At 37.8% G+C, this 21468-nt stretch overlaps 1 protein-coding gene across 1 annotated transcript; it reads left to right on the forward strand.

Moving 5' to 3' along the window:
• Nucleotides 1–590: 590 nt before the first annotated feature.
• On the forward strand, nt 591–21227 carry ddx6 (DEAD (Asp-Glu-Ala-Asp) box helicase 6). Its single transcript, XM_082183018.1, has 14 exons — nt 591–718; nt 3913–4517; nt 4606–4669; nt 11600–11704; nt 13410–13539; nt 13666–13812; nt 13916–14010; nt 14113–14235; nt 16364–16492; nt 16606–16722; nt 16900–16963; nt 17041–17142; nt 17263–17447; nt 17534–21227. Exons 2-13 carry the CDS (start codon nt 4315–4317, stop codon nt 17436–17438), a joined length of 1455 nt encoding a protein of 484 aa, XP_082039144.1. The 5' UTR covers nt 591–718; nt 3913–4314; the 3' UTR covers nt 17439–17447; nt 17534–21227.
• Nucleotides 21228–21468: the final 241 nt, after the last annotated feature.

Consider the following 21468-nt stretch of genomic DNA (forward strand, 5'->3'; position numbering starts at 1 on the left):
TTAGGACAGTTTAATTGGTCAGGAGAGAGTCATTCAGCTATATGGCAATTAATTAACTAGTCAATCTCTGTCTGAATCCCACAGGTGTCCCTATCAACAGATTTCTAACATGTGCATACCAAACATCTTCAACACTTATGAAATAAGTAGTTATAATGAAAACGTATGGTTTTAGGGATTCAAATAAATGTCAATTTTCCATAAATCACATTACATTACCCACCAATTAGTCAAGCACAAACATGTTTACCTGATTAAATGACTCCCTTCACATGTCAGGTTTCTGCCAAGAGTCAAGACAAAAACAAGCTCAGGTAAGAATTAAACAGCACTGCCACATAACATTTTTTATTTTTTAAATTTTTTTAAAGGAAAAGTATAATTGTGACTACGCCAACAAAAATGCAAATAAATAAATAATTATAAATATAATAAACTGCAATGCAACGTGTTTTGTATTGATAAAAAAATTGATATATAAAATATTTTCCATGCATTTAAAATAAAATCCGCAGTAAAAATGCATTAAATAAATAAATAATTCTATTATGCGCGGTGTTTTTGTGGATTAGACAGGGCTCTCATGTGACTGATTATGGGAGGGTTTAAAGATGACTGGAAGCCATCTTACACACTCGCTTTACACCCCTAAAATATATGTCAGAGCTCTACACCTATAATTCACAAACACGCAGAAAGATATACTCAGCCACGTTTGGTAAGTTTACAGAAAGTCCAATTTATGTGGTGTATATAGTTAGATTTTAAGTCCGGTTTGGGGGTTTCTTTTTTAGCTGCGTGTTTACATATTTGTCTGTGGTGTCATGAATATTCTCTTGTCTCAGTCAGGGCATTCAGCTTATTGCTTTAGTAAGCAGTAAATGTTTTCTAACCGATGTTTTATGGCTTACAAAAATGGGTGTTTAGTGATTTAGACCGTTAATTGTGAATCAGTTAGTGGTTAATTCGCGTGCGGCCTGTGTGTGGACGCAAAAGCTAATGAACTCTAGCACAGTGCTAATATTTTTTCTTTCACACAGTTCAAATATTTAATTTAACTTCTATCCGAAACAGCATGTCAAAATTGTGTTATTAATAGCTGTGTTCCCTAACTGTTTAAACGTTATCCGACTGTTAACTGAAATGAAGCCGCAAGGGGTAAGTTAGCCGCTTAGCTAAACATTAGCATTAACTGCGTGACAGCGATTTACACGTTGTGTTGAAGCAAGACGGTTGAAATTTAAGAGTGTTATCTAAATAACGACAGAGTAACATTGGTTACATTGAGATACATTGGTTTACCGTGTTCCGTTAGTGAGTTTCGTGACTAGGAGGGACTTTCAGTCAACTTCAGCTAACTAGCATTTACATTGTTTCAAATTTTAACCAGATTACACACATATGTTGTCAAATTGCTACTGCATCTGTTTAACAAACCCACAACATCAGCGAAATCGCCATATTAATGTCTATGTAATCTGTAAATGATTTAAGTAGTGGCTGTTTTAATATGAGGCCTATAATGTTGACTTTGTGCCAGGTTCACATCATGCCATCAGTACTGAGGTCAGATTTGACATCTAAGGTTTACGTTCCTTGTTCATATGTTCAAACCATGCATGTTTTTCTCCTTATCAAGTCTATTCCAGTTTGATTACAAATGATCTTTGAGTTGACAGACTTTTCCTGTGCCTCTTCTGCCAGAGCTTTTTTCTCTGTATATAATTCCTTCTACAGAGAGTTAACTCTTTTGCTGCTGTAACATTACAATTTAGTGTAAATGTGCTGTATTAATACCACATATGCTAAATTACTACTCAAATTAGTCTTTATCAATGTTTGGCAGATTGATCTGCACATGTTTTGCCATTTTGAGATGGCACCAGAAGTGAAACTTCACTTGTTAGTTTCAAAATTTAGTAACTGTTAATTGTTTTACCAAAGAATTGTGAACATTTGTGAATTAAATATCTTAATGGCTGAATTTAGGGCTGCAACTTTATTTTGCAACATTATTTTGCTAATCGATTAATCTCTCGATTATTTTTTGATTAATCGGATGAAAAAAAGCAATTTTTTATACATTTAAAGATTTATATTCAAAATAAATTCATTATTTTAAACTATTATTCCACATCCTATCCAATGCTGTCCTCCAAACAATGTGTAAAATAAAACTTGTGAAAACAAATATAGTGAATGTATCCATGTAGGCTATGCTGTACATTATACGCAAAACAAGTGTTAATACTTTAAACCTAAAAACAACTGATTGCTTACTATTTTAAAGCAGAAATTAAAACAACTGAATTAAAATGATAATAGACAAACAAAAGCACAATGTTGATTTGTACGAGGTCTGAAAACACACAATTACATTACATTAATGGGCTATTCCAACAATAGTGCCTTTACTGTTACAGCTCATGTATATTGCTCGTGTTACATGTATCATTTTTAAACTTACACTTAATTTCTAACTTAAGCTTGTTCATTGAAGACTGAAGTTTAAGACCCTTGTTGTCAGGATATGCAAAATGGAAATACTCGTGGGACTTTCAAACATTTACAGACAAGGATATAACCATAAAATGTAAGTTATGCGCTGTCATGTGCCAGAAACATTAAATGTCACACGCGTCTGTCAAAGCACGGCAGGGCAAGACGCAGTAAATGCTTATGCCTGTGTTTGAAGCACTTATAAATATAAAGCATTCTCATGTTTCAGACAACTTGGATCATATACCTTTCCCGCAGCAGCACACTCTGTGTCCTCTGCTGTTTTCATTATGCTTTTTGTGCAAAGAAACTTATTCATTACTGTAAAGTGACGTGACTGGCTGATGCAGCACGCAGATGAGACTAATTGATAATTGTCAAAATGGTCCTATACCCTGATTTCACGCAGCCGTTATTTTGAAATCGAAAGCGAGGCTCCGGTGGGAAGAAAACCGGAAGTGTTGCCTTTAATCACAGGAGAGTCGTGAATGCGATGGCGTATTGTTGTGTTTAATGATGTTGTGTCAATTCTAAAACTGTACATACATTTCTTTCATACTTTAGACTATGAAACTTTAGTCTAAACTATTTAGACTAAATGAAATTACAGTGAAATTCATTTATAAATAAAATATTTTTTTTATATAATTCATAAAGTAAAAAAAGCAGGAATGAACTATATACATATCCTATATTGGATATTAACATCCAATAGTGTAAATCGCGGCTGCAGCTTCAGGTTGGTAGCCCAAAGGCATTGTTGTTTATCTTTACTTCCGGGTTTTTTCCCACCGGAGCCTCACTTTTGATTTCAAAATGGCGGCTGCGTGAAATCAGCGTATTACACCGATCCGTGAAAACGACTAAATGTATAGTGCTGTATTATACATGCCAGTAGGTGGCGATGTCACTTTGTAAAGAAGCACTACGCGCCTGTGCACATGTGCATTCTTCTACAGAGTGGTGAATACAAACATTCATGATGGTGAAAGTAGGACTGGGCGATAAAGCGGTATCGTTATTTATTGATGGTACACCATTGTCGTTAACAGCTTATCAGTTTGGACCAATGTCAGTGCATCGTGAGCCGATCTTGATCACGTGACACTGTTATTACACAGCGCTAAGAGATCCAGTAAAGGAAGCGTTTGAATTCGCCACAGAAAATAACATATCGCGATGTTATTACTTAAATCAAATATAGATATTTTTTTTCTAAATGTGGGAAAAGAATGATCTGTTAAGGTAATGTTTTTGAAAAGTTATGCAAATGAGAATCTATTTTAACCTCTGTAAAGGTTGGAAAACCCCTGTCCTACATAATTTGTGTAGGCGCTGACTAAAATCTTGATTGGTGGTTTTGTTTGACACTTCATATTATGTGCTTTGAGATGTTCTTTCTCTCTCACACAGGTGGAAAATATTTAAAATAGTTGAAATTGGAGAGAAAGGAATGGACAGAATCATCGAAAAGACTAACACTGGCTTCCTGGCCCCTGCTCTGTGAAACTTTCCTTTTGCAGAGGAAAGATTCACTCATTGATGGAAGGATAATTGAAGCTAATCCTCCCCGCTTATAATATCTGTGACCTGTTGCTTGAGTGACATTCATATTGAGATGTTCCACAAGAGACTTGCATATTGAGGAACAAGGAACTGGTGAAAAATATTGCTTTAACTTTTTTTTTTTTGTGTGTGTGCTTTGGACACTGCGAAAGCTGTGGGAAGGACAACTTGTGAATTGTTTTGCAAGCCCATCCAGATAAACTTATCTCCACTGTTTTTGTCACGTTTGGAGGATAGAATATTTAAGACATGAGTACAGCCAGAATGGAGAATCCAGTGATTCTGGGACTGTCGAATCAGAATGGCCAAATGCGAGGCTCTGTTAAGCCAGCAGGGGGCCCTGGAGGAGGTGGAGGGGGGTCCCAAACAATGCAGCCTACCCAGGTCAAAGCCTCCAGCACAGTCAACAATGGCAACTCCCAGCCTGCACCCACAGCCAACACTATCATCAAGTAAGTCCTTGAGGGAGTGCAGATTATGCCGTGAGTGCTGCTTTATTATGGTGGTGATTGGGATTTTTTTTTTTTTTTTTCTTATCAGGCCTGGGGATGACTGGAAGAAGAATCTAAAACTTCCTCCAAAGGATATGCGCATGAGAACTTCAGTAAGTCCATCTTCTAACAGGTTTACTTGTCTGCCTGTTAGAGCTGCACGATTAATTGTTAAAAGATCGTAGCCTCGATTCAAACACTCACGCAATCTTATTACTAAATGTACAGTAGTGATCAAAATAGAGTAAGTGACCTTTTGAAACTTGACGCTTTAAATAAAGATTATATCAATTACGTCGTTACACCAGTAGGTGGCAACAAGTGACCGTTAAATCTATGTCATCGATTCTATTGAATGAATGATTCATTCAAAAACACCGATTAATCCAGTAATGAAACAAGTTAAGTCTTTATTAGCGAGTCATCGAATATTCTTTCAAACAAAATTTTTTTTTAAATAGATTTTTTTTGTAGGACTGTCACGATTCCTTGATTTAATTTTTTTTATATATATTTCAAGTAACTGGAAAAATACCGGAATTGGAGCATTCCATGGACGAAAATCACTGAACTGCATTATTAGACCGTTTTCCCGGGCTGCACAACATTTTAAAACCAATTCAAAACCAGCGGTGCCCAATCCTGCTCCTGCCGTTCGAATGTCCTGCACAGTTCATCTCCGACCCTTATCAAACACACCTGCCTTTCATTTTCAAGATATCAACGATATGATACGATACTGATAATATCACAATACAGCAATTCTGCGATAGACAGATATTGTGATGCATCATTAGGATTGTCTACCAATATATTGATTATCGCAGAATTCCTGTATCGTGATACTATCGGTATCGTGAGCCATGTACCGTATCATATCGTGAGGTACCCAGTGATTCCCAACCATATATGCTATGGCAGGGGTGCCCAATCCTGCTCCTGCCGATCGACTCTCCTGCACAGTTCATCTCCAACCCTAATCAAACACACCTGAAGCTAGGGGTGTAAATATTAATCGATTCGTATCGATGCATCGATTATACAGCCGACGATTCGATGCGTCTGCAAGAGTATCGATTCATGTGTTTATTTTGCCGCCTGTCTATTTTCAGCGATCTGCTCCGAAAAATGCGTACAACCTACTAAGCTGCGGGTGGCGCTAACCTCATTATTGTCTTCTACTTCACACCACTTCACACGCGTTCCTTACGTTTCACAGTCTATGTTCACACACATTGTTGAGTCTGACTTTCAAGAGCGATGGATCCCTCAGAGCGAGCTGGCAATGACAGTGAAATGTTACACACTCCAGTCGGCGTCAAGTCATGGGTGTGGATGTATTTTGGCTTCAGGAAAACAGATGGAGCAGTGGTAAGAGATGTTGCCGTTTGTCTGATTGCGCCCGTTTCACACATACTCCGTTTGAAGTGCGTATGCGGTGCGTATTTTTTTCAGTACCCATGTTAACAGGTCAGAGCTTTCACACTGCACGCGGTTGCGGTCCGTTTATCCGTTCCAGTTGCGGTGCGTATACAGCAGTGCAGAGATCGTTTCCACACCGAGTCTATTTCTGCTGTGCTGCACGCGCTGAATTAAAGTGACAGCGCATGTTTCATGGTCAAAATGAACACAGATTGACATGAAAATGTAGTAATTTCACCATAAATGCATTTAATTAAATAAATTGTAGTAATCTCACCTTAAATGTATTTAATTTAATTCTACTATTTTTCACAGTCATCTTTTTTACTTTAAGACCGGGTAAAGCAAGGAAAACTACAATTTACCTCAAGGCGACATAATGAACAACATTCATTCGTGGAGGTGGAAAAACTATTTCTTTGTGACATGCAATTGTATTCTGTATACTCAATAAAAGGCAAATTATATATTATTTTTGTTGATTTATTTGAAACTTAATAGATATCATGTAAAAATCTAGTATCGAATCGAATCGTGGGGAATTCTGAAGTATCGAAAATAATCGAATCGTTGGCTTAAGTAATCGGTATTGAATCGTCATGTAGGCTCCGATTTACACCCCTACCTGAAGCAACCAATTAAGGTCTTCAGAATCACTTGAAAATTAAAGGCAGGTTCGTAAGTAGCGCCAAGACATTGCTGGTCTCGAAGTAAGAACCGCTTGCATCAGGGGCTGGGGGCAGGGTTACCGTGACCAACAAGACGAACAGAAACTTGTGTCCGGCATTTTTTTTAAAATGGCAGCTAATGAAGCTAATAGCAGCTCGATTGTAATCTCAGTCTATGCAAATTACAATGAGCTGCACAATTGCGTTGGATTCGCCGTGTTTGGATGCTGATGTAGGTTCACAAAGCCATGAGCATCAATAGTAACGCAACAACCTCCATTGTTGATGGAAGGCTTGTTCGAGATGCATCGGAGCTGCGGGAGTGTTTGGAGAACATACGACGACTCGTGCTTTTGGTTCGCTCTATATATATATATATATATATATATATGCATCTATATTACATGCATGTAGGTTAATTGTGTCTCAGAGTGGCTCTGTTCACAGGAAATGCTGCTCCACACAAACTGTCTCAAACTCCAAACTTGGGTTGCTTATAAGGTTCATCTGGTAATGCAATGTGCACCATTTCATCAGATTTGTAATGTAAAGCACTTATAAACTTACGCCAACACAGGAGAATACGTCTATCTTTCTAAATATGCAAACTGTTCATCACGATTTCAAAATAAGTTTAAACCCTCGCACTTTGTTTGCATGTTTTGATGTCCACATATTCTTGTTCAAGAAATTATAGTGGCTGTAGCATTTCTATCGTAAAAGTTACCAAAGATTAAGTGAACATTTGAATCATGTCTTTTGATTCACACAAGGATTTGATCTGCTGTAACGTGTAATATTTACATTTAATCATTTAGCAGACGCTTTTATCCAAAGCAACTTCCAAATGAGGAGAGCAATAGAAGCAGTTAAACTAAATATAGGACAACAATATACAAGTGCTGTGACCCTTCCCTGTTTGGTCTAACGCAGTATGTGTCATAAAAAAAAAAAAATAGAGTTGGAGAGAAGAGAAAAGAAAGTGTTAAGGCCAAAAAAAAAAAAAGTTTGGTTCCGGTTGGTTGTCAGTTGAGGTCATGGGTCGGTAGTGTATATATATATATAACCCAATGTTATGTATATATATATATATATATAATATACTTTTTTTTTTTTTTTTTCTTTCAGTGAAAAACTACGCTGCGTAGGTAGGAAATTATTATTTTTATTTATTTTACTTTACAGTAGCTATGGATACTCTATTTTTTCATAACATAGCCTACCTGTACTACATGTACTCAACCACCTTGTGTGTCCCAGCATGTTAAACACACACATTGTTCAGCTCGTCTTTTTTGGTCTGTACAACTTTCGGCGGGGGCAAATGAGTAACGCCTGCACATACACCGTTTGCAGTGTATTTTTATCCTTATACATGTTAACAGGTTCGAGCTTTCACGCCCGTTTCACACATACTCCATGTGTGCAGTGCGTGTGCGGTAGGGATGGGTATCGTTAAGGTTTTAACGGTATTACTACTCTTACCGATACTCCTTATAGATCCGGTACTTTAACGGTATTCTTATCGGTTCTTTTCGTTATTTAAAAAAGACATCTAATAAAGTCAGATGTAAAATAACACTGCATAGTTTATCATAGATAGATTAAAGCTTATAAAAGCCCAAATTATTCATTCAAGAGCTGCGCTGATTTTCTCTTTGCCTTTTGTTTGATTCACATTAATGGAGCAATCGTCAGCAGGTTTATTAGACTGCTGCCTCTTTAAGACCAAATGCAGATCTAATCATTATTACGCATCATATTTTCTCAAAACTATTTACACCCATTTAAGACATAAACTGTAGTTAAGTGAATAAACTGTTTACGTGAATCTCCAAGAAGGCCATTTTGACATATTTGTGTGTAAATTTGATCGGTTAGATGCGCACACGAAGACCAATATATACGTTGCTGCTTGTCTCGTTGCGGTGTGTTTCGGAGCGCGCGCCGCCTTTGGAACAGCGTCTATTGCGTCAATTTTGGTACTTTTAATAGCCTTTTATCAAACGTGTCCCGCAGTTTAGCATCAGTATAGACTATATTTTACAACAATCACGATCGTGCAGATTCTGACGTTACGTTTGGGTTTTAGGGAGAAATGACAGCGTACCGCTGTGAAGGCAAGGAAGTTGCGCTGGAGAGAATGTGGCTTTAGTTTTTAATGGTTATACCTCAAATATCATCTTTTTTTATAATCATTGGAAGCCTAAATCTAAAATAAAATTAGTTTAATATCAAACATCTAAAGTGTAACCGTTTGAATGTTTAGTTCTGTCCTCATCATCACTCATTAAGCAGGGCTGTTGTGTTGCGCGCGCTGTGGCTCCGTGTGAAAGATCGCTCTCTCTCTCACACACTCTCTCTCTTTAGCAAAAATGCATCACAGACAATAATGGTTCAATATTATTATATATAGAAGTGGCTGGCGAGATTAAATTAGCAAGATAATAATTTCTTAATAGGAATAATAAATGGCACGTGTACTTTCTTAATTTCTCCAGTACCGACAGCAGAACCGATAACGTCCGAGCTTATCGATCCAGCGGTCTTTCACAATTCAGCACCGGGGCCCGTTTAATACCGGGTTTCGGTACCCATCCCTAGTGTGCGGTGCATGTTGCAGTGCGGATGCGGTGCAGGAGCAGCACGCGCTAAAGTGCTTTTACATATGATGCGTTCGCACTGCGTAACTGATCCACGGCTGTACCACAAATACATACTCACTATTTGTATTTCAAATCCATAAGTTATCAGCAAATTTTATTTAAAAAAAAGTTTTGTCTGCAATGCGATTCTCTTTGTACACATATAGGCCTACACTCTTTAATAGACGTATTCACGTTCAAACATAATCTAAACAAACTATTATTCAATGCATTACTTCTATATAACTATATATTAAGTTGCTCAAGCAAGTGGTAAAAATCGCATGCATAAATAAATCTTGCATGTCACAAAGAACTTGTTTTTCCACCTCCACGAATGAGACGAGTGTTGTTCATTATGTCGCCTTGTTGAAGTAAATTGTAGTTTTCCTTGATTTACCCCGTCCTTAAAGTAAAAAGAAGACTGTGAAAAATAGTAGTAGCCTATTTAGTTAAATGCATTTATGGTGAGATTACTACTTTTTATTTTATTAAATGCATGCGCTGTCACTTTAATTCAGCGCGTGCAGCACATCAAAAATAGACCCGGCGCGGAAACGATCGCACTCGCACCGCAGCTGGAACGGATTGCCGGACCGCATCTGCGTGGAGTGTGAAAGCTCGAACCTGTTAACATGGATAAGGAAAAAAAATACGCACTGCAAACGGAGTATGTGTGAAACGGTCACACTCCACGCAGATGCGGAAAGTGTCACCTTTGTAAGTGACGACAACGATGTGTGAACGACCGTGTAGCTGCCTTGTTTGTTAGCATTGCTGGAGGACAACAGGCATCTGGCATCGCAAGAGTGCTATACAAAAACGGTGCTGTACAAAAACGTAATTATAGTTTGCCTCAAAGTTTTTTTTTAATTTGTGTATTTATTTAATTTGTATTATTTCTTCCCCAAGCTCATAAAATAAATTTGGGTCGCACATAAATTGACTGGGTCGGTCGGAAACCGGAACCAAACAAAATTTGTTTTTAGGCCTAAGCTAGGTTTATACTCGACGTGCAAAAATGACGTCATTGCGGTGTGGGCGGTCGTGCGTGTTGAGTGCACAAGACCCCATTTCGCTTGGCGGTGTGCACGGCTTTTTTTGTAACAATGCGTACGGCTCCGCATCCGAAGATGAACGACTTCGAGCTGAATCTGGCCGATCTCAAACTTCTCACCACACCGGCACCCAGTTTGCACATCTAAATTAATTGCTTACATTTAAAAAAAATTTGCATACAATTGCTTAAGTATTTTTAATGAACATAAAGGTCCATGTTTAATAAAAATTTTCACGAAACTTAATTAAATGTTTAGTGAAACTAGAAAATATGTAAGAGATCGTTAATTTAGTTATATTGTATACACATCCTAATATCCATTTTTATTTGTATTTTTTATTAATTTTTTTATTTAGCTGACACTTTTATCCAAAGCGACTTACAATTGCTATATATGTCAGAGGTCGCACGCCTCTGGAGCAACTAGGGGTTAAGTGTCTTGCTCAGGGACACATTGGTGTCTCACAGTGGATTCGAACCCAGGTCTCTCACACCAAAGGCATGTGTCTTATCCATTGCGCCACTACCACCCCTTTTTATTGTCACGAGTAATAATCTCAGGGTTTACTGGGTTTTACACGATTCTTTTTGTAGTGTGGTATTGGTGGTGGTGTACTAAAATAAACATTGTCACGTGTGTAGCTTTCTTCTCACCGTTGATTCCTGATGGTTGAGGACAACTACTCGAGTCGCCCCCTATCGTTTCACAGAATAGTACAACGGCGAGCGCGTCAAGTATAAACGCCTCGTCCGTTTGGGGAGGTGCGTGCGCAGTCAGTGGAGACTCGCGCTGCGGAACCAGGCGAAAGTATAAACAAGGCCGTTGGCGCCACTGCAGGCATTCTTTATTTTTTGTAATAAGCTATGACGTGGTTCGGCGGCAACCAATCAGAATGTAGACGTCCTCCGCCTGCGAGGATACCAGAGAACGCAATTTGATCTACGTCAGAGCATCAGAGCGTCCCCGGTTTTTTCTCCGGCGTCGTTGGCAGGGTGGTGAGAGCGAATTTTGCCGCTCTCGCCGGCGGCAGTGTGAACGTACAGTTACTGTTTTGTGTAGTTGTCTCATTAGGATTGTGGGAGAATCGTGGTCTTTTATAAAAAAAAAAATTGATTCTCATTTTTTTCGGAATCATGCAGCTCTAATGTCTGTTAAGTAAAGGTATCCTCTGAACCAGAGTCTTTCTCTGATGTGCTTGTTGTGGTCTATAAAACTCTGTAAAGTGCAATCATTATCAAAATTTACAGGATGTGACGGCGACCAAGGGAAACGAGTTTGAGGATTACTGCCTGAAACGGGAGTTGCTTATGGGCATCTTTGAAATGGGCTGGGAGAAACCGTCACCTATACAGGTAAGAGGCAAAAAAAGACACATGATGGCAAATTTCAGATTTGTATCACTCCTAGCTAAAGAGATCTGATATATCTGGAGAAGGCTTTTTGAAAGCTAATTGGCTGAGACACAAATATCATGTGTATGGCCCTATGAAATTAGTTTTATTTATTCCCAAATTAAGAATAAGACATACACACTACCGGTCAAAAGTTCTAGATCGGTCAGATTTTTGTTTTTAAAAGAAGTCTCTTCTGCTCACCAAGGCTGCATTTATTTGGTTAAAAATACCACAAAAAAACAGTAATATTGTGAAATATTATTCCAATTTAAAACAGCTGTTTTCTATGTGAATATATATATAGTAAAGTTTAATTTATTCCTGTGATCAAAGCTGAATTTTCAGCATCATTACTCTAGTCTTCAGTGTCAAATGATCCTTCAGAAATCATTCTAAAGATGATTTGATGCTCAAGAAACATTTATGATTATCAATGTTGAAAACAGTTTTTTACATTTTTATTTCAGGATTCTTTGAAAAATAGAAAGTTCAAAAGAACAGCATTTATCTGAAATGGAACGCTTTTGTAACATTAAACACTACCCTTCAAAAGTTTGGGGTCGGTAAGAATTATTTTATTTTGGGGGGAAATAAATAAAAGAAATTTAATATCATTATTATTATTACTATTATTACTATTATTACTTGAAGTGCATTCTTCTGTGCAATAGGAATATTTTTGTCACAGTTTCCTCAAGTTAAACCAAATTTTTATTTTGATGGGTTGTCACATAGACCGTTGAGTTTGTGTATATTTGATATGATGATGGTTTTATCAAAAGAAATGGTGAAATGCTCAAATGACTCAGTGCACTTCTGGAGATGAAGTTCATGTCCTCATAGACAGTAAGACCACAGATGCTGACAACCACAGATGCTGACAACACCAGAGTGTCATGCACGCTTGAGAATTAGACGAAACCGCAGCTCTCATTCCACACAGACATGCAGAATTCATATTTAAATTGTAGTCTTATTAGTTGTGCCAATCAAAGTGTATGACTTATTTAGAAGTTTGTATTTGAATTCAAAAAAAAAAAAAAAAAACTCTTGAAACTTAAGTAAATGATAATGTCTCTTACAGAATTTAGACTGTTTATGCTTTTTAACCTTTTTGTCTGTTAGTGACCATACAGTTTCCATCTAGTGTAAGGCAAGAGAAGTCTGCATTTAATCTGACCAATCTGCTCATTAGGCATGTGACTGTATACAATTTTCATGTTGCGATAATTGCTGAAGTTTTATCACGGTAAACGGTATTATTACGATATTGAAATAAGTTACAAAAGTGTTATCATACTATAACAGGTTTAATAACTTTGTCTTATAACAAAAAGAACTCTGAACATAGAAATACAATAAAACAATACACAAATGTATAAAGTAAACATGTTTAAAAATTATAAAGAAAAATAGGTAACCCTCTACAATAAGGTCTTGTTAATGCATTAACTAACTAACATTTAACAAATGTAACTATTTCTCATTGTTAATTATTCTTCGTTAATGTTAGTTAAAAAAACACAATTGATAATTGTTAGTTCATGTTAGCTCCGATCCATTAAACCAGTTACAACTTTTGATTTTAATAATTTATTATATCGTATTATGTATAACGGCTCATGTCTACTGCTCATTACCGTGTTCTCGCTAATTCCCGCAGGAGGAGAGCATTCCCATTGCGTTGTCTGGGAGGGACATTCTAGCCAGAGCCAAGAACGGCACAGGAAAAAGTGGCGCCTACCTCATTCCCTTACTTGAACGCATTGACCTGAAGAAAGACAGCATACAAGGTCAGTGACTATCTTGGATTTGACATGTTTACAAGTTGTTAGGGATCATTGTTTCACCTTTATAGGTTTTATACACAATCTCTCTATTGCTTTTAAGTGACTTCATGCTTTAAATGCTTTTTGCAGCATTGGTCATTGTGCCCACTAGAGAACTGGCTCTACAAGTCAGCCAGATCTGCATCCAGGTCAGCAAACACATGGGCGGGGTCAAGGTTATGGCAACTACAGGTGGAACCAACCTCCGTGATGACATCATGAGACTCGACGAAACAGGCAAGTGTTCATAAATGAGCAGGGACAGTTTTAAAATTGAACTGCTGTAAATATACCTTTCATAAACCCTGGGTCTTATTGGATTAAACTCTTGCCTTTGTAGTGCATGTTGTCATCGCCACTCCAGGAAGAATTTTAGACCTCATCAAAAAGGGAGTGGCCAAAGTCAATCAAGTACAGATGGTTGTGTTGGATGAGGTATGTGAATAAGAGCTTAATCTTGTAGTTATGCTAATGACTTGCTTAAATGCCATATGGTAATACACATCTCTTTGATGTTTAACCCATGTTACCGAGTAGGCAGATAAGCTCCTGTCGCAGGACTTTGTACAGATGATGGAGGAGATGCTGAGTTCTTTGCCCAAACAAAGGCAAATTTTGCTGTACTCTGCCACTTTCCCACTGAGTGTGCAAAAGTTCATGGTAAGGTCACTGATTCAGATATAAAAACAAAAAACTTGAATGCTTGGGGAAAAAAGCATTGCTTTTAAGTATGTATTGTTTTGTTTTATTTTGAATAGAGTAATTGTGAACCTATAACTTTCTCGGTGCCAACTTTGTAACAGTTATGACTTTAATGTTCGTCTTTTTGGCTGCGTTTACACTGGCACATAAAATTGATTGCAACACGTTTGGCCACAAAGATAGCTTTTGTTATACGAGGAAGACGTGCCTGTTTGCACTTGCACTAAATCTCACAGCTTATTTTACTGGGGTGGAAACTGTGAAGAAATTGCACGTGCACAGAAACATTCAGGAGCATAGAATCTGGTTTTCAACCTCTGCCCTGTGAATTTTAAAAATAAAGCAAGCTTTGCTACTGAAAGCTACATTATAGGCTATTTCTCAACAATGAGATGATAGCTTCACTGTTTTTGTAAATAAACTAACAAGCTTCACTAGATGCATGCAGTTAATTCACACTTGCAATCTCTCTCTCACCCTCTTTAATTCCTTCAAATTCCTTTAAATAAATTCAATCTTACCACGCTACTAAAATAACAAACGATAATTACCATTATTTTCCGCTTCCTATATCAGTTCAGTCAGATTTTGTGCTGGAAACATCCATGACAGCTTTTAACTTATCCATGCAGCAAAATTGGCCAACAGACGTGAATTATACAATCATTTTAGTACGGCCATTCAGAACCTAAGGCTCAACCATGTCGCATAGTAAAACAACAACGGGACAAAAAAATCGGATATGATAAAAAGATCAGATCTGTGCATTAAGACTTGCAGTGTAAACAGCCTTTGACAAGGAGCCAATTGTACCAGCTGTACATAAGTTACAACTTGGCCTAGTTTTGACGTAAATGGGCACTAAGTTATAACTTGCGCACTACTAAATATTTTTGCGTTGCACCATTAAACTTGGTTGAAGCCTAACTGTGGATAATTACTTTGTTAGTGGCCCTTAAATTTGATCCTGTCCTAAATGGCGTGTCCGTGTTGTGCATGTCAAATAAAAATGACATTTCTTATAGTATTGTATTTGTGTCAGTATTTATTGATCGTTATTAATTTCAAATACAGTTTCTGAATGTTATTTACAGAAGTACCTATTATGTTACTCATGATTTAGTATTGAATTTAATTGAGACGTGTTTTTGCCATTAGATATGTGGCAAAATAAGTTAGAATGAAGGATAAACTGAAATTCAAACCACATAAACTGAAGCAGCATTTCAACCGCTTCTGCTCACGTATTTGAAGGCTGCTGTTGGATCATTGAAGGTAAACGGCCGCGCATTACTTTAGAGGGTTTACAACCTAGTAGCTACGTTCTGCTTTAAGAACAAATGGTGCAACCGAATGAAGTACAGTTAGTTACAAACTAGGTAGTAGTTACGAAGCCTCAAGTGTGGATTTTACATTCCAATCCAAGTAAGAACTCATGAATGGCTGGTCCAACGCTACCCAGTTAATTGACTCAAAGTTTGTTCATAAATTGGCCAGTGGTCGCTAGGGGTGCTCAATTATGCCAATATTAATCATAATTATGGTTATTTAGTCATTCACAATTATTAAACAATGACTTGACTGTGGAAACATTGTGCATTTAAACTTATTAAAAAAAAACTTGTCATATTAAGAGTGGATTTTCTTGAACGTTCAATTATATTTAAAATGTAAATAATACAAATCATATCAAAATAAATAAATTGAATCAATAAATAACTGTTGCAGCAGTGCACTACAAATGTAGGGACAGTCAGAAGCACACCGTTCTAAATTAAGGGTGCGTGTTGGGTTTGTAAAACAAAAAAAAACATCGTATTGTGGTTTTATTTTCTTATTCGTAGGAAGCCAAAAATGTAAATGAGAATAAGATTTCATTAATCGTCAGGTCACTGTTTTGTGTGCATCCGGAGTGAGCAAATAGAATGGCTTGCGTTTTTTTTTAAATTCATTGTTGCCTAGTTGCAGAAACACTGATTTGTACTTTATTGTATGTTTGCTACATTTTTAAGCCTAGTACAATAAAGTTTTCCAAGGTTGTCATCAGTTTTCAGAAAGTATTAATTTACACTGCTTTTGTGAACAGAACGCCCATCTGCAGAAGCCCTATGAGATAAACCTGATGGAGGAGCTGACCCTGAAAGGGGTTACTCAGTATTACGCCTATGTGACTGAAAGGCAGAAAGTCCATTGCCTTAATACTCTGTTCTCCAGGGTAAAAGCCTTTTGAGTCTTGTGCATGCCACACTTTATCTGACTACAGATAAACTGACTGTTGCAGAACATGCAGACATCCCTTTTTTTAATGTTTGTTTGTTTGTTTTTCAGCTCCAGATCAATCAGTCTATAATCTTCTGCAATTCATCCCAGCGAGTGGAGCTCCTGGCCAAGAAGATTTCGCAGCTTGGATACTCCTGTTTCTACATTCATGCCAAGATGAGACAGGTGGGAGTAAAGGGGGCCTGTGGTGGTGTTGCACTGCTATTGGCATATTTTTGAAATGGAGCAAGTGTTTATGTAATGAATTTACAGGATTAAAAATGTCCTTTATTTTGGGCTTATAAATCTAGCCAAAATGTTGACGTTCCCAATTTGCTAATGCATGTTTTAATTTGTGTTTAGGAACACCGAAACCGTGTGTTCCATGATTTCAGAAATGGCTTATGTCGAAATCTCGTCTGCACTGGTAAGAACAGTTTACCTCTTTTATAATAGACATATTTAATCAAAGTTGGTGTTTTTGACCCCTACTTTTTTGTTTAGATCTCTTCACAAGAGGAATTGATATACAAGCTGTGAATGTGGTGATCAACTTTGATTTCCCCAAACTCGGGGAGACGTACCTCCATCGCATTGGCAGATCTGGTGAGTAAGGTTTTGTTTTGGTCTCCGCTCTGAGATCAAGTAATGTTGCATTTGGCACTTGCCAAACAGTGACTTTGAAAGGGTAGCTGCATTAATGACACTCTCCTTCTCTCCCCACAGGCCGATTTGGACACTTGGGTCTGGCCATTAACTTGATCACTTATGATGACCGCTTTAACCTGAAAGGTATTGAAGAACAGCTGGGTACTGAAATCAAGCCCATTCCCAGCAGTATTGACAAGAGTCTATATGTGGCCGAGTACCATAGTGAGAGTGGGGAGGAGGTTAAACTGTGAGCAGGAGAGGTGAGTTCAAAGGTCACTAACTCAACAGCTTTCAGTTTCTCTGAATGTTTGATTTAACAATCTTTTTCTTTTTCTACCCCTTGCAGATCACCAATCCTTTGTCCCCTATCCCCACCTTTTTTTTTTCTTTCCCTACTGTGTACAGGGAATAGGGGATAATCTTGTTTAAACTTCCGTCTGTCTTCCTCTTCCCCATTTTTTTTTTTTTCTGTCTTGTTTGGTGCCACCACAAGGAATGTGATGTTGCAAAGGCACAATAATCGGGAAGGACTCATGGCCTAATAAAGGACTGCTGCACTGAAATTTTCATCCTGAAGACTTCAAATCACTCGAGGAGGGAAAGAGGGGACATGAGGATTTATCTCCTAAGAAAAGAAATGACTACTTATTGCCTGCAAGCACATTCTCACCCCACTCCCTCTGTCCCTCTGCACATCTTCATGTTTCTAGTCATTTGAAACAAGTGCCTTAACAAGCAGTCTAACTTGTTCAAAAAGTAATAACCTGATATGATTTTTTATTTTTTTTTCCTTTCATAACTCTTCATTTTAAGACATGATCTTGATTTTTCTGTGGCTTTTGGTATTGCTTGTCTTGCCCCTTCCTGTTTGACATCAGAAGAATAATTTTGCATTTGCCACCTATAGATTTTTGGGGCAATGAAGAACAGGATTTCACAGTGGGAGAGAGGATGGGGGTGGCATGTGTGGTTTGTGCAGTCTCTGGCATACTTGACTATGGTGTGAAGAGAAGCCCCCTGGAGAACTGAGATGATATCAGTGAGCATGATGACAATGATAGGAGCTAATGTTCTTGTGTCAAGCTTTCAAAAGTCCCACAAGGCTCTCAATGGATTCCCCCCCTTCATCCACTCATGGAACATGCCATGCCTCTAGAGACCCGTAACTCTTTCCCCCTCTGTCTTCAGTGGGCCAACACTAAGAGACTTGACCGGACTCAGACCAGCCTTTCTCCTTGGCCATGAGGACTCCTGCTTTGAGACGAATGTGGATATTTTTCTTTCTTTTTTCCCCCCCTCTTGTTTCTTTTTCTTCCCCCTCCCCTTTTTCTCCTGATTTCAGTACAGTTTTGCATTCTTATTGGGTAGGCACTCTGTCCTAAATGTGCCATTTATACAGATTTGGCACATTGTAAACATTTTGTAAATACTTCATTTATTTTTTTAAATGGATTGTTTTAAAACGAGCTAAAAAGGCTGGATGACCATTTGAAAACAGTGTTTGAAAGATCTTTTAAAATCAGGACTTTGTCAGCACTGGACAGCGGTATTTTGTTTTGCTTATTCCATAGTTTTCGCCCATGGGAAATGTTTAAACCTTTCCAGGTAATGCACCACCTTTGTTTTGTTATAACAAAAAAAAAAATTGGGCTCCCACATTTTCTTTTTAAATCCCAAAACACTGTTCAAATGTTTTGTGTAAGCTTCTAAGCGTTTCAGCAGGTGGTGCAGTTGTTCAGATTTGCACTTCTTCACTCTAAATTGGCTCTCATCCATTAGCCAGTGTTGACAAGTTCCTGACATGGGTTGCTCAAATAAATGGCCTCATTTTAGGGTTGAGAAAACATGAGGCTTATTTGCTTTCCAGCCTTTTGCTTGTAACACTGACTTACGAGGCACTCTGCAGGGTCCCCTAACTCGGGTGACTCTAATCAGAGGTAATTTAATATTTTCATCATGTAATAGTGCTTCTCGCTGCAGTGCAGCTCAAATTGGCAACGTGCAAAAATGTTGAATTTATAAGCGAGATGTGTAGCTGTTACATGGGTTTGTTTTCACTGGCACTAGGTCATGATGACTTTAAACAGACCGTTTGGGGTGGGAGGATTGAAGGGAACTTTGTTCCCATTGGTAAAAGGAAAAATGGACAAAAAAACAACTGGATGCCAAGACTTCTAAACGATGGACTGACACAATGTAGCGGCAGAGACATGCAGTGCATCGCGAGTCAACAGGCTTTTTCTTTTTTTTGTAACAAGACCGTCTTCTTAAGATGCTGCACAGATTTAACAGAAGATTCTAAACCTTTGCAGTGTGGGCTGCACTTAAGTTTGAACTTTAGTTCAAGGGTTGGGCAATAATACGGACTGCACACGTGCTGGGAGCACTTCCTCGGTTAGGGCAGATGCGTTTAGACTGAAGGTGAGTTATTTTTTGTTTTGAGGAAGTATTGTGGCAGGGACAAGGGTATTTAAGATGGGGGTATGGGTATTTCATGGGTGCTGAAACCAAATGTTTTTTTTTTTGTTTGTTTTTTTTTGCAGCAGAATATTTATCCCCCTCCCCCAAACACTAATAGCCTTTATAGTTTTTTGAGTGAATTCTATTTTTTTTCCCTGGGGATTGACAGGGGCTTGCTTGAGACACTTTAGCCCTTCTGCTGCTTTTTGAATAAGTTATGCGATTTGACTTGTGACGTTTTGAGGGTTGTAACTTTATGGGGTGGGTTGGAGGTTGGGAGGGATACAATTTGGCACTTTTTTTGTCGTGATTATTGGCACAGAATTTACTTTGGATTTAACGTTGGAGTGTAACATCACCAATGTCCCCATTAGAAAGTCAACTGCTTTCAAAAAAAAAGAAAGTCAAAAACAGGTGAGATGTTTTATTTTATTAAACGGATTGGCTTTGTCTACTGCGGAGTGTTGCTATTAGTTTTTCCTGAGACAATTAAGCGAGTTTGTTCTAACTGTGGTTAGTAACCAAATTATTAGCAAAAAGATTATTTGCCCCATATTCCAGCACTTGCAACATTTTCCCAGTGACATTGCTCGAATCCAAGCTTGTGTTCTCTTCTCTATAGCACATACCCCCGGTGTGCACATAGATGGTCCACCAGGCTAATCAGCTTTGGTTTCTTTTGGGGGCTTTTTAAACCGATCAGCTCTAGAGAGGAGTATACAAGTTACTGGGTTCTTTGGCAGCAGCCCGGTGTTTTTCAGTAACCACTTGCCGTGAAAATCACTGTTCGTTCCTGAGATGCTGTAAAGCAGCATGGGATTGAATGTGCTGTGGTCTTTGCCATGGTGGTTGGGGTTTTGATTTCATTTTAGGTTTTGTTTTCCTTTTATTTCGAAGAATAGGGTGGAGAACATCTCACCTGTTTAATAGTTTATCTGAAGCATACAAAAATTGCCATCTCGAAATCCACTCTTTCTTCAATATTTATTTTTTGTTTGTTTGTTTGTTTTATTTATTTTTTTGGGGTGGGCTGAGTGGGAAGGTTTTTTTTTTTTTTTTTTTTTTGCTGCCCTGATGCATCTCTTGCTATGCCAATACTTTATTTGGGCTGTGTTTCCCAAAAACATCATAAGCCTAAGTAGATTGTAGAACCATTGACTCTAATGGTCTCTACGATCCACTTAGGCTTACAATGTTTTTGAGAATCGCAGCCCTGTTCAGTGTTGAGGGTGCTTAGATGCATCGGTCTGGGTTAGTGGGTGGGAGGGAAATGGAGAGAATTGGTTTCAAAACATCAAATGAACAATTTGGGAGTTTAGGGTAAGGAAAATTTGATCTCTTAACTTTGCCCTTAAATTTGATGATTTTTTTTTGTTGGATTTTGTTGTTGTTGGATATTACAGATCAAAACGACAAACCAAATTTAAGAAATCCAAAGTATTTTTATTTTTTTCAATTTGGGTAATTTCAATTGGCATTTTTCTCAGTGATGCTACGTTTTTAAAGATTTGAGATGTATGAAAGTGCAATGGTTAACATCTGTGATGGTTTTTGTTTGAAAATAAAGCTCACTGAAGTTCCATGTGTGTTTAAGGTGTCTTTTTTTTTTACAGAGTTTCTCATAGCATATATTAATTGTTTTGGTGTGTGAATTTAATGTGAAGAATTCCTCTTGTAATACTTATTACAGTATGTGCTTTAGTCTCTATAAATGTCAGTTTCCAATACTGCTTTGTCTCACTAGATGTCAGTATTTAGTTTTGATATAATTTCTTCCCTCTTATGTAACATTTTACTGCTTCCCCTAGTAACAATCTGCAC

The sequence above is a fragment of the Leuciscus leuciscus genome (assembly GCF_965113295.1).
Source record: "Leuciscus leuciscus genome assembly, chromosome: 10".
Classification (NCBI taxonomy): Eukaryota; Metazoa; Chordata; class Actinopteri; order Cypriniformes; family Leuciscidae; genus Leuciscus; species Leuciscus leuciscus.